Source organism: Pituophis catenifer, unplaced genomic scaffold (assembly GCF_029215685.1).
Source record: "Pituophis catenifer annectens isolate HBS135680 unplaced genomic scaffold, rPitCat1.0.hap2 SCAF_2, whole genome shotgun sequence".
NCBI classification, from domain to species: domain Eukaryota; kingdom Metazoa; phylum Chordata; class Lepidosauria; order Squamata; family Colubridae; genus Pituophis; species Pituophis catenifer.
Window position 1 is genome coordinate 70,649,192 of NW_027256882.1, and position 14,245 is coordinate 70,663,436.

Sequence of the window (14,245 nt, forward strand, 5' to 3'; positions counted from 1 at the left end):
TTTATCTTCATTCATGCAGTATGTAAAGATAAAGGTAATGTAATTGAATAAAAAGTACTATGAAGAATTGACTTTGGAATAATTTATTCAACAAAAGTTTTTTACAGACATTTCATTTCCTCCTGTACAAGAAGAATACCCTTGACTAATGGACCCTTTTGGCAAAAACAACCTCATATAGATGTTTCTTTTAACTGTCTATCAGTCTCTAATACTGATGGGGAGGAATTTTCTCACTTCTCTATGCAGAATGTTTTCAGCTGTGCAAGATGAGTGGTTTCTCGCATGCATAGCCAATTTCAAATCATTCTGCAACATCTTGATGGGATTTAGATCCAGACTTTGACTTGGCCATTAGAGAACTCTCCATTTCTTTATTTTTTTCAGCCATTCCTTGGAGGGTCTACTGGAATGTTTAGGGTCATTGTCATGTAGCAAAGTTCTCATTTGTCTGAGTTCTAGTCTTCTGACTGATAGTCTCAGATTATTCTCGAGCATCCTCTGATACAATGAAGAATTCATAGTGGATTCTGTGATGGTGAGCTGCCTAGGGCCTGATGCAGCAAAGCAGCCTCAAATCATAACATTTCTGCCACTACATTTTACAGTTGGTATTAGGTTCTTCTGGTGAAATTCTGTCTTTGGTTTTGATCAAACATCAAACATGATGTATACTTTGGCCAAATATCTCTATCTTTGTCTCCTCTGTCCAGAGCACATTATTCCAGAAGTCCTGGTCTTGGCAAATACCAGGAGTAAACTTTAGTCTTTCCCTGGTGTTCTTTTTGGATAGCAAAGTTCCCATGGCATACCTTCCATGTAGATCTAAGTTGTGCAGCTCTATTTTTAAAAGTAAACTGATGCATTTTGACCTCAGTAGTGGCAAGAGGTTGTGAATATAGCATTCTATGCTCCTTAGAGACTTTTTTCAGCATCTTGCATTCTACTCTCATGCCAAACTTACTAGGATGGCCTGACTGGGACAATTAGGCAATTGTTTGAAATCTCCACTTGTAGATGATCTTCTGGACAGTGGAATGATTAATGTCCAATTGCTTGGAATTCCTTTTAAATCCAATCCCAGACCTATAGACATCAATAATCTTTCTGAAGGCTTCAATGTTCTTTTGATCTAGGCATGGTGATACTACACATTTCAACAGCAAAGAGCAAACAAACTAAATATCTGATATTTCAACAAGACAGGTTCCTCCCAGATTTTCTCTAACAATTTGCACCTGAGTCTAGTTCTAGATATTTGAGGTAGTGATTAATGTAGGGGTGTCCTTAATTTTTCCATAGACATTTGCATTTAGGTTTATTTGAATTACAGGATGGACTACAAAATGTAAATGGTGCATGATATTTGTTATATTTGCTTTAGTGGTATTGTTGAAATGAAGACCAAATATCTGTATTTTGAAATATATTTAAAAAGTTGAAACATAAAGTAGGGTGTCCCAAAGGTGCTTTTTCAGGAGGTAACTGGACTTTCTTGTTTTTTCTTTTGAAGATGTTTCGCTTCTCATCCAAGAAGCTTCTTTAGCTCTGACAAGGATAGTGGGTAATGGAAGGATTTATATTCCTTGCAGACAGCTGGTAATTTGCATCCTTTTAGAGAGTCCTTGAAGCACTTGGAGGTTTATCTGTATCCTCAGGGTCACCTGAGTAATGTTCCTGGTTCCTGTCTTCATAAGAAAAAACAAGTTGCCTCCTGAAAAAGCACATTTGGGACAACCTGGATGACTGAGAATCTCTACAGACATCAAATGGGGTGTACTTACTTTTTCACATAACTGTAGATAAATCTGTACTCCAGATGGAGTAATATTGTAGGCATGCAGTTTCTTTAAGAATGTAGACTGAATTACTTCCATCATGATAAAATACTGGTGAAAGCTAAGATGTTTCATATATAAAACTTTATGGCACTTTGGGTTCCAAAAACATTAAAGGAACAGGAACATAAATGAGTTCATTTTATATACGGGGAGGAGGGGGGGAAGCCATATTTCTTAGGGTAATCAAAGTTACATAATCTTGATGGGTAGTTTACCTTCTACTCATAACTGTATTTTTGACCTGAATTGACAGCCTCATTTCGTCTTGCTTTTTCGTAATATCTTGCAAAAGGCTTGCTATTGTCAATATTGCCAGCTCAGATAGTTTTATTAAACTAGCCATCGTGTTTGGTAGAGATGTTGTCGTTTTCCATGTCACTGAAAAAAAATACTTGTGGGTTCACTCTAGCCTTAACCCAAGAGCATGTTTCAGTTCGTCCAGCTCTCGAGACCCCACTTATTCTAGCCTTAGGAAAATAAACTTTGATATTTGGAGTTTGCCAATTCTGGATGCCAGGCTTCAGTATTCTCTGTTTCCAATATACTGGCATGTTAGACATAGAAAAACTGTGCTTTTCATTTTGTAATAGTTGCAATATATAGTTGCGTGAGAGCTCTTGTGCTTCATATTGTCCAAAATATATATGACTTTCACTCTTATTCCAAAGAGAAGTTGCCAAAGTTCCCCCTGCCTATAGGAGAATGTGTAGGAGAATGTGCAGAAAATTGAAGCCTGAGCACATGCCAAATAAAAGAACACTCTGAAGTTGCACACATCCTTTGACTGCATGTGGATTATATTGATGAGCATTCAGAACACGGCCATTATGTGTTTTTAATCCTATGTTAAATCCTTTTCATATTTTTCTGCACCCCCCTGCATTTTTGGCTCTGTTAACAAAAGTAAACTAATAAAATACGGAACTCATAAAGAACTTTGATCTGCAAATCTAAACATTGGAGTAAAATTTTCTGATTTGCTATAAACAGAAAAATTACTATAAATCATTTTTATACCAAGTTTCCTGTTAGACAACATTTATTGTATTGTATTGCATTTAGCATAGGCCAGGTGCTCTCTGCTCTGTTATGTATGGTAACGTTTCTGCTACCATATTTCCTAAAAATAAGACCCGGTTTTATATTTTTTTGGGCTGCAAAATAAGCACTAGAGCTTATTTTCAGGGAATGTCTTATTTTTTCCCATGTATGGGAGGCCCACTTCTTCTGCTTGCTCACAATCACAACAGGGAATGAAGCCACGTGGTGCACAACTGTTCAAGCCGTGAGGCAGGTTAGTAGAGCTGCCCCACACACTGGCTTACCTCAGGTCCCTCACAGCCAGGCCACCACACTTCCAACACCTGCCTAGCCTCACGGCGGGGGTTCCAACCAGCTACATCCAGTAGTACCCCACATGGTCGCCGGCCCACTTCTGCTTGTTTGCGGCCACAATGGAGCAGGAGGCTGAACGACGTGCCAGTGCTGTGGCCATGAGGCGAGAGGTGGGTGAAGCTACCCCACACACCTCACAGCAGCTTAACTCAGGACCTCTGCAGCCAGGCCATCCACGCCTCGACACCTGCCTTGCCTTGTGGCCGTGGCACGAGCATATTGCTTGGCCTCCTGCTCTGTTGCAGCCGCAAACAAGCAGAAGAAGTGGGCTGGAGGCCACTTGGACTCCTGCTGGACATGGCTGCTAATGCTGCCACCATAAGACAGTGGTTGGGGCATGGATGGCCTGGCTGCAGGGGTCCTGAGATAAACTCGTGTGGGGTGCTTGCGGTAGGTCTACCCTCCCCCCCCACGTGCCTCACCTCACCTGATATCAGCAGCACCGCGAGCAACCAGACGGAATGGATGGGTCGCCGGCTACCCAGACTCTTAAGTAGGGCTTTGTTAGGGCTTATATTAGGTGTGGAAAAATCATGCTAGGGCTTATTTTCTGGATAGGTTTTGGGGAAAACACTAATAGAAACACTTTTTCATTTATTTCTCCTGTCATTTGATTAGTAGGGATAGAATAGATATCTTTATTAAGTTAAGTAAAGCAGGTCAAGTAGCTTTAAATTATCATCTGAGTATAAAGGTTGATTGCTGACTACATTAGCAGCATTTATACATATACAATATACATAACTGTGCACTTATGTAGTGTAATGTTATTAAATATACGGTCAAATATTAAAGTTGTTTTATTTCTGTTTTGTGTATAGGTAGGTTTTGGAGAGTTGCCTTTTGATAGCACCGACAGCTTCAGTAGTTATCCTGATCTGTGTTTCCGAGTGTCAAATTACAGTTTCCTGTGTCACAAGGTATTTGACTTGGGTCAATTCTTGTTGTATTCCTCAATATTAAAAGATCTTGTATAGAACCAATAATACTCACATTTATTTATGGGACATCTTGTAGAAAATTTCTAGAATAGGAATCTGCTATCAGATAACAATAAATTATTATTTATGAAATTTTTATGCCTCCCAACTCTCAACAAGTCTTGGTAGCTCACAACAACCAAGTTACAATAAAGTCAATAAAACAAAAAATAAAGATAAAAGATGGCAAGCATGATGAATTTTGATCTTTAAAGAGTTTGGAATGGGTACCTTGTCACACACTCCTTTCTGGATCCTGCTACTTGCCTATTTTAACCAAGAAGATTCCATTATTTGTGTGTGTGTGTGTGTGTATACATATATACACCCACAAACATACATATGCATGGTTGTTGTTGTTGTTAGTTGCAAAGTCATGTCTGACCCACCGCGACCCCATGGACAACCTTCCTCCAGGCCCTCCTGTCCTCTACCATCCTCTGGAATCCATTTAAGCTCACGCCTACTGCTTCAGTGACTCCATCCAGCCACCTCATTCTCTGATACGTATGCATACACATACATACTCTTTCTCTTTTTGAAGGCATTTTTCTGTGGCCGAAGTGACTATTTCAAAGCCCTTCTAGAGGACCACTTCTCGGAGAGTGAGGAGCTACAAACCCAGCCCAGTATCCCTGTGGTGACTCTTCACAACATTTCAGAGGAGATCTTCATCAGAGTTCTATATTACATCTACAGTGATGACACAGAGGTGAGGTTGGGATTCTTCTCTCTCAGCATGAGGCCTATTAGATTATTCCTTCTAGCAAGGATGACAGTTTATAGAGCAAAATAAACATGGCAGAACTGGCATTGTATGATGCTTGCTGGACTTTTATGAAGATAAATAAAATTATCCATTAAATTAAGGTAACATAATCTCTTCCATCCTTTTTTTGATTTTCTTAAAATATTTCTCTATCTTTCTACAATTTTTGTGATTCTTGGCTGATTAACTGGTTTGTTTGTTTTTTTTGGGGGGGGGGTTTGCTTGAATTTTACTTGAGACTTTATTAATGAGCAGTAAAGGCATATTTGAATATATTTTTTTTTCTGGTTAAAAGGAAGTGGTTTATTAAATTTGTTCTGTTTCCTAGATTCCTGCCCTATATATAAAATAATTTTAAAAATCCCTCTCCACCCTTATGGATGGCATATGTCTTCCTCAGCTGCAGGTCCTCTAGCAGAGCCTGGGCGTTTGAGGGTTCTGCGCAGTGTCTTAGCTGTTCCTAGCACTGCAGTCTTCTGGACAAGGGAGCACTGAGGTTGATCCTGGGATCTGTTGGGAACCATACTCTTCCCAACTTAGGAGTCACAGTCCCAAATGCTCTTAACACCACTGGCCTTTACTTTCACATATATCTTTTATTTCCATATATATGGATGAGAATCACTCTGTGTTTGTGTGTGTGTGTATATACATATGCATACACAACATGCATACATACATACACACACACACACATGCATATATCAATACATGTTCATTCTTTCACTTTTGTATTCCTGATAGTAACAAGGAATATTTTTGTAAGGTATATTGTTGGCTTAATAGGAAAGATGGGGGAAAAAAAGTCCCAGAAGCAAAAACTAGTGATTACCAAGAATACTATAGGGATGTATCCATACAGCAAGCAGGAATTGAGCTCAATGGAAAAGTGACTTTACAGAAGCCTGTTGGCGCACAGAGTGGTCAGTTTGCCAGTAGAGGGCAGCATACAGTTAGCAAACTGGCCAGAGCTAAAAATAGTTTAAGCTGTTTTTATGCTGCATTTTCTTGTCGCATATAGTGCAAAGTCTTGGTTGCAGCTTTAGAATTTAGAAAATTCTTAATGGAACTAAACTCTATAGCATGGATGCTCTATTTTCTCTACCATATTCTGTCAATTGAGTTCTGAGGAACTTGCTAACCAGGTATTTCCCACAAGTAATGATGAATTTGTTTAATGAGAATTCTTCAAAAAGATAGAGGATATGAAACAATAGTGTGTTTGTGAGGTCAAAAGTGATTATAGACACTAGCCCACTAAATATCTTTTTTCCCCAAGACGGTGAATTTTCAGTGTAAAATGGAAGAGTGATAAATGTCACATTCAATCATTCATTATAATGCAGTCAAATAAGCAATGGTCTTTGGACAAAATGAACTTTAAAATAAAGTCATAAATATATGCCTTATTTTTCTAAGTATAAAGAGAAATTAACATTAATAGTCTGAGCCATTAAGTTCCATCAGGTAGTAGTATGATAGGTAAAATGCAAGGTGGAGACCTCATCCCCGTACATTGAATATATATCTCACAATGAGCTAGCCTAATTTCACTGCAGAGGAACTTTGCATGTGTACTGTATACGTTTGTACATGTGCACAGTACTTCATGTACTGAAAGACAAGAACAAAGGCAGAGAATAGCTGCAGCCTTTCTTCTGAAAACGGATTTTAGGTATTAGATTGCTGTCCACAAGAACTGCTTTGTGCCTCTTTTTTTGCCCTAGAGAGTAACCATATTTGCTCTTCAACAGTCGTAAGTGAAAGATATAAGTAATAGTGATAGCGACTTCTTTCTAGCATAAAAACTCAGTTATTGTGTCTGTCCTCTCCCTAAATTTATCGCACCAAGAGGATATGTTGGCTGCTCCACAGTCTTGAGACAATTGTTCTGTAGAGGGTAGATGGTTGCAGGAGCTCCTGTTGCTCTGTGGAACGTTGTTTGAGATTGTGCACTTTCCCTTTGCTGCCCTGCAGGGCAACAGTAAAGCTGCCAAACCAAGCCATCTGTCCTTGTTTTCCTTTAGCCAGCTAAAGGGCACTTTCCCAGTTGCACTGTCAAGGTCATTTTGAATCAGGATTTCATTCCCTAAGATGTTACTACTCCCGCTAGCTTGGTGTCCTTTGCAAATACAATACAGGTAGTCCTCATTTAAGGACCATTTGTTTACTGGCTATTTGAAATGATAACGGTGCTGAAAAAAATGCTATTTAGACCAGTCCTTGAAGTTATGGACGTTGCAGCCACCATATGGTCACTTGATTATCGAGTCTGAGCGCTTGGCAGCCTACCTGCATTTATGAATGCAGGGTGTATTTCGACTCTTCCCCTCCCACCCATCTCCCCTGACCCCCTGCACTTTGCCACACCTCCCATCTGCAGCTGACCTTCACGAGACAGCTGCTGGCCTCACCTCTTAGCAGGAGGAAGAAGGTAACAAAGGACAGATGGAGGTGCAGGCAAGGTGATCAAAAGAGCAAAGATGGTGGGGAGGAGATAGGTTGATTGGGGGTATTGAAGCACCCTTTGGATGAAAAGGTGAATGGTATGCTCGAAGCACCTGAATTTTGATCATGTGACTGCAGGGATGCAATAAGACCCATTGCAGGCCCATGATAAATACCATTTTTTAGCACCATTGTAACTTTGAATGGTTGTTAGGTGAGGGTTACCTATATTGTGAGATAAATGAAAAGACTGAAAATATGAATCATTAACAATATTGTAGGTTTATTAACCTTAAATTACACCTGTCCAAATCAGGGAGTTGCGGAATATGATCCCAGAAGACACTTATTATTTGTTGGATTTATACTTCTTTCGTCAAGGAACTTTAGGCACCACACATAGCACTACACCTTTAATTTCCCCCCCCCCACAACAGCCCTGTGATGTAGGTTGAGGAGAGAACGTATGATGGTCCCAAGTGCATTTTCCATGGCTGAGATTAGACTACTATCTGTGCCTCCTTAGTCGTAATCCAGGTTGGGTTTTCAATCTGTTTTGTAGTTGGGTTTGGAGTCATACTGAGTCTAGTTGCATTGATACCTTTTTGTCCCAGCAGTTGTCTCCTGAAAACGCCTATGAAGTGCTTTGTGTGGCTGATATGTATCTGTTACCTGGGCTCAAGCGCCTGTGTGGGAGAATTTTGGCACAGGTTCTTGACGAAGACAGTGTTGTCAGCATCTGGAAGATTGCAAAGCTATTCCAGCTGACCCGATTAGAAGATCAATGCACAGAGTATATGGCAAAGATAATTGAGAAGGTAATAAAGAGGAGGTGAAGGACAGCTACTGTAGATATTATTTGTCCGGCAGGCTGCAAATGAATATTTGATACGAAAGATCTTTAAAACTTAAGTTCCAATAAGCAATTATTTTATTTGTAAAATTTGCTATTTTTTTATTACCATCACCACAGTTGGTTTCTATAGAAATGGATGTCTATAGCGAAATAAATGCTATTTTCCATGTTTTAGTGAGAAAAGTGATAACTCTGCCATTAAAAAGGAGCTGTTTTTTCATCTAAAAACTTTTATCAATAAAAATACTATGTACAATTGCAATTTATATTTAGCCAAAAGCAAGACAATCCTAAATTTAAAGCAATCCCATCAAAGGTGGAATAAATAGAAGAACATGAAGACAAAAATCTTAACATTGCCAGCTTCAGTGAAACCAGTGATAGATATTCCCTCCTCAACTAATGATCTGATGAACCGAGTTACAGCTCATGAAAGCTTATGCCTCTTAATAAAAAAATATTTGTTGAAAAAGAAAAGATGATGTCAATTCCTGATTTTTTCCCCACTCCAAGATATTGTGATGATACACTTTTATTTGTTTCTGTACTACCCAGAAAGTCATGGTGTAGTAAAAAATAATTAATACTTAACAATAATGAGAGAGAATTGGTCTAAAAGAACACATTATGTCAGTTATTCAAGATAATATTCTGTTATTAACCAATGTGTGATGTGTTTTAATTTTGTCAGACCAAACCTTTATAAAATGAAGGAATTTCTTGGAATTTCTCTGAAGTGATTTAAATTTGTCATGAACAAGATGAATTCATAAGAACAGTTAATTTAATTCCTAAACTGCTTGAAACTTCAGTGGCAATTGTGTTAACATCCATATAAGTGAGAATTGATATAATTAAGTATGTTTATGAGAATGTTCTTATTTGGCTATAAAGTCTGTTATTATGCATTGGAAAGTTATTAACTTTTTTTTATAGTTTAAAACCTCTATTCCAAAATTGTTAGTATTGGAATGACTATCATCCTGATTTATATGGCTGCTGTATTAAAATATTTGAAAATATGAAATATAAATATAAAGTATTTTATATTATTGGTGACGTGGTAGGCAAATTGAAGTGATTTGTTTGAACCAGTTGTTTGCCTGATATGCTTAGCACGTGGTTGGTATTTTTAGATAGAGATGTAACATGTGAATGAGATATTCATCCTACGTATTTATGAGATGGGTTGATAGAATTTGGTGTGTGTGTCTGTGTATTATTATTTATAAATTCAGTTGTGTATTTTTTTCCTATATGGAAAATAATGGTTCAAATTTGCATATAAAATGATAACATTGGTTTCATATCTGCTCTCTTTTTTTCATATACTAAATCTTGGATGCATGGACCATTTTCGGCTACAAGAGAGAATTTGTAAAAGAGTCTGAATTATCATATACATACTTAGGTCACATGTAGCAACGTCCTGTTGCTTTAATCTTGAGTATATGTTGTACATATAGAGAAAGCTACATTTATCATTCTAATTAAATTGATGAGGAAATCATTTTTGAGTTATGCTTTAAGTAGCCTGTAGTACATTTTATATACACTGTGTGTGTGTGTGTGTGTGTGTGTGTGTGTGTGTGTGTGTGTGTGAATGGATAGATAGATAGATAGATAGATAGATAGATAGATAGATAGATAGATAGATGATATTGATATCCGCACCAGTGTTTGTCCCCAGTAGAAGGAAATGGTGTTGTTTCTTCCCATGCAATTTCACACATGATTATGGAATATGGAAAATCTATTTGGCCAGCATAAATTTTTCCTAAGTAAAATTCACTGTTCCCTAGTCAATTCACTGATGTTATAAATGGTTCTAATTAGCACTCCCACATAAGTTACAACATTCTTTACTTAACAGGCTTTGAGAGAGGTGTGAAATTCTTTCCTGTCTGTGAAAATGCATCCCCCCCCAAATTAGTTTCACTAATACAAAATTCCTCACCTATGTTTTTTTTAATAGGAACAAGCATGGCTCAATTTTGCTTGTCATAGACCCAACAATTTATTTTTTTGTAATTGTCCTTCTCATCTCCAAACCAATACGAGATATTGAACTAATCTCCCCAGAGTTCAGAATTCAAAGAAGTCCTTTTCATTGTTATAGTTTATTGGAAGAAGCTATCAAAAACAGAAGCATGAAGTGGAGACAATACTTGCTATGATGTGAGTGAGGCTGCAAACATTCCCCTGTGAGTTGTGTGTTTAAAAGCAATCTGGCTAAAAGGCCAAGGGTCAAGGTTTGATCCCAAGATCCTTAGCTATTGTTTTTAAAAGATTGTGCTATATATATTTTTTGTTGTTATAGCATTAGAAGGCTGCATTTTTAAGATATATTTTTCATCTTATTCTCAGAGCAGAATCAGGCCGGTGAAAACAGTGGTTTTTAAGGTTAGCCGACTTGCATTCCTATATGCTGCAGGATTCTGCGCTTGAGAATTTACTTTGGTTGCCATTGAAAGCAGTTTGATAAAGATTCTCCTGGATTTATCCATGTTCTGTCTTTTGTTTCTTCAGTTAGTGGAGTTTGAGGAATTTGCAGCAGCAGTGAAGGAGAATGCTGATGCCGTGGAGGAGCGACAGGAGACGGACTCTATTCCTCTTGTGGACGACATCCGTTTTCATATAACCAGCAACGTTCAAACATACAGTGCCATTGAAGAGGCTAACCAGAAATTAGATGCCCTGGATAATCTTTTGGCTAGCATAGGACTTGAATGTTAACCTGGGAGATTTTCTTGTGTCATTATATGAAGTATCAGTTCAGAATTCATTTCTGCAAAGTTCACATCTTTTTCTCTCTATTTGATTTTCCAATTTCTTTTATGTTTTTAAGTTTCCCTTATTTTTTATGTTACTGACTATTGCATCTAGATTAATATTCTTTTCTTCTTCCAGGAAACAGGCCCCCAGAAAAACATGGTTAGGTATATGTTACATTGTTGAGGAAAGATTTGCATGCCTTATGTAATGAATGTACTGTTCGGCATACAACCAGTTACTGCAGTCCCAAAAAGTCTATCCTTCAGAATATTGACATTCCTGCTGGGTAAAGAAGGAAATGAAACCTTTTACTGAATTATAAGAATATGAAGTAGTTGGACTAGAAGCTGAGATTGCCTGCTGTTAGTCTTACACTCTAATCTTCCAAATGTGTACAGCTGGATCTGAGCAGACCCTCAGTTTTCTAATCTAGCTGCTTTATTCATCAGGTGATCAAGTTCATTTACTTTTTTTAAAAAAAAAATCTGTTCTGATCCTTGAAATTTTTGTCACCACTAGGTGCAAATGTAGGTGCAATGACAATAAATAAATAAATAAATAAATAAATAAATAAATAAATAAATGCACGCGCCCCCCCCCCTTTTCCTGATATATTGTAGGAGACATTGAGACATGGAAGTTTAGCATATCTGTAGATAGTAATGATCCTTTGATTTTATTATGCTTGGGGATTCACTCAAGTGATTCACAAATTTTAGCATGGAGTATGTATGTACAAGTGACTGTGTTGTACTTGCATGATACCACAATGGACCAATGGAACATTGTTTCCCTTTGCAGTGGAAGCATAAATTTGTTTTGTGCAGATCCCAATATTGTGAGGCAATAGAAGGTATCATCTTGCTAACTAGTTCTACCCTTTGATATATTGAATGGCAGATGGGAATATATTCACATGGCATAGTCTACACAAGGGGTGTCAAGCTCTCGGCGTCACATTGTCATCACGTGATGTATTGCAACTTTTTTCTCCTTTGCTAAACCAGAGGTGGGTGTGGCCAGCGCGTGACGCATCTGGTCTGCAGGCCATTAGTTTAACACCCCTGGTCTACACAGTGCAAGGTATACATCATTTGAATTAAGTCAGTTCACATTAAAGTCACCTATGTGAAGGTCTGTATGAAAATTTAACATTCTGTTGTTGGATGCAGTGAGGTGTGGGTTGTCCATATGTACACAGTTCTAATATCTACAATCACCTGTTGATAACAGATGTTCTGGCTGGCCCCATGTAATTGATTGGCAGGTTTCCTAAATGAGACTACTGCTGTTTCCCTGTTCTGTATATATTAAATCTAAGGTATATATAGATAACTCATGAGATTAGTTTAATTACTAAATTCAGAACAGCATAGCAGAGACATAGAGCTGTCCTGAACTACTATTTCTCAAGTTTTCTACCTGACCTTTCATAATCTGCATCATCATGCCATATTTACATGTTGCACAGAAAAAATAATTAAGATTCTGGTTATTAAGATCTTTAGTCTGAAGGAAAAAGTGTCCACCACTGTCCAGATCATTATGTTCTTTGTTACTGCCTCCCCTCTCCCCATTAATATAAATGATAAATGGAAAATGCATTCTGGCCATTCAGAGAGTAGGAGGGATGGGATGGGAAATGCAGTAAATCAAGTACTTTAATATAGAAACCATACTAGATAGATCAGCCAGGGTTCTGTGTCACCCAACCACTTTAGAATTATGTGCTCATCATTAGAGAAATTTGACAAGGAAAAAACTAAATCCCATTTGGCTTATCCTGACTTTATGAGGCAATATTGTTCCTATACTATGGTAATACTTTTAGTGTTACAGCAATTGCGATGGTAGATTAACTTTAGTGAGACATTGATGCGACAAAAATGATGTTGGACTCTAGCACAGTTTTCCATGCACTGATAACTCTTTACACGTAAGGTCAAGAAGTTGTGTATTCTTAATAGTATGTCAAGGAAAGCACACCTCTTAAAGGAATTGTGCTTTATTTAAAAGCATGTGGAACTACCGTAGTCTTGTTATTCACAAACCATAAATAAAAGCCTGGCCAGCATCTTTCTTTTCCTGCATTTTACTAGGAAAATGAAGGGAACTAAAATGCTGAATTTCTTGACGTTTCTTTTTAGCAAATATCTTTGGCAAATATTATAGAATCTTTCTTGTACCAATTTATAAGCCTCCTCCAGTGAATAAGTGGACATCATACTGGAATAAATCATAACTTTTTCTACTTCCATTTTTTATTTGAAACAGTAAATTATTGGAACAAAAACAAAGCACAGTAAGCTTTTTTATACATAACATCCTAATGTTCTCTTCCTTGCAAGCATCTAGTTAACATGATATAAGCACAGAAAATTACTACTGGTAATTGCTATTGGTGGTGTGTTTTTGTTTAAATAAAAAGATTTTTAATAATATTGTCAAGTGAAGATCCAGTTAACTTTTAGATAGGCAGTGAAGGTGGCTGAACAAAGCTTTGTATATAGTACTGAGAATGATAAGTAAATTCAGAATGAATTACCAGTATTACTGTGTTTTGAAGCTGCTTCTCAGTACAGCTCCTTGATGAGCTGTCCCCTTGCTCTGTCTTGTATTTTGTTGGTTGCCCTTGTATAAATCAGAGTTGTGGATAAAAACAGACTAATACCTATTTAACGTATTGTGAAAAGTCACCTTCCTTAAATCCAAAGAAGTTAGGAAAACAATGTATCTCTAATTATTTATTGTATAGTCTTCCTGGCTATTAATTGATTGTAAAAAGTTTAAATGTCAGACTTATTATTATTATGAACTTACTTTTAACCTGGCCCTCTGTTATTTAAAATAAAGAGAATGTAAAGCTTTTCAGAATGGCAATATAATTATATATTTAAAAGCTTAATATACAAGCATGTGTGCAGCAATAAAGAGTCTATTTCATTAATCTGCTTTTCTTCTGCCTCATTAAATACTAAAATTGAATGCTGTTAAAGTTCCATGTTACTTACGCTTCCAAGATTCAACCTTGATGCCATCTTCCAATCAACAGTAACATTTACTGGTGGCATATTTAATTGCCAGAAGTTGCATAAAATATCCTTTTCAGTTACCATTTAGAGATTATAGCAGCTTGGGAAAATACTTTATATATGTAGACCTGATACCATTTAATTCGACA

At 37.3% G+C, this 14,245-nt stretch overlaps 1 protein-coding gene across 3 annotated transcripts in view; it reads left to right on the plus strand.

The window, feature by feature from the left end:
- ABTB1 (ankyrin repeat and BTB domain containing 1) overlaps positions 1 to 14,011 on the plus strand; it is a 28,241-nt gene extending 14,230 nt beyond the window's left edge. For 2 of the 3 annotated variants that reach the window (XM_070936908.1, XM_070936909.1), the window contains 4 exons: positions 4,058 to 4,156; positions 4,761 to 4,928; positions 8,051 to 8,251; positions 10,819 to 14,011. In XM_070936908.1, coding sequence (XP_070793009.1) covers positions 4,058 to 4,156; positions 4,761 to 4,928; positions 8,051 to 8,251; positions 10,819 to 11,025 — 675 coding nt within the window. In that variant the 3' untranslated portion in view covers positions 11,026 to 14,011. Of the gene's footprint in view, positions 1 to 4,057; positions 4,157 to 4,760; positions 4,929 to 8,050; positions 8,252 to 10,408; positions 10,468 to 10,818 lie in introns of all 3 variants that reach the window. The other variant, XM_070936910.1, reaches the window with a different exon arrangement.
- The last annotated feature ends 234 nt before the right edge of the window (positions 14,012 to 14,245 follow it).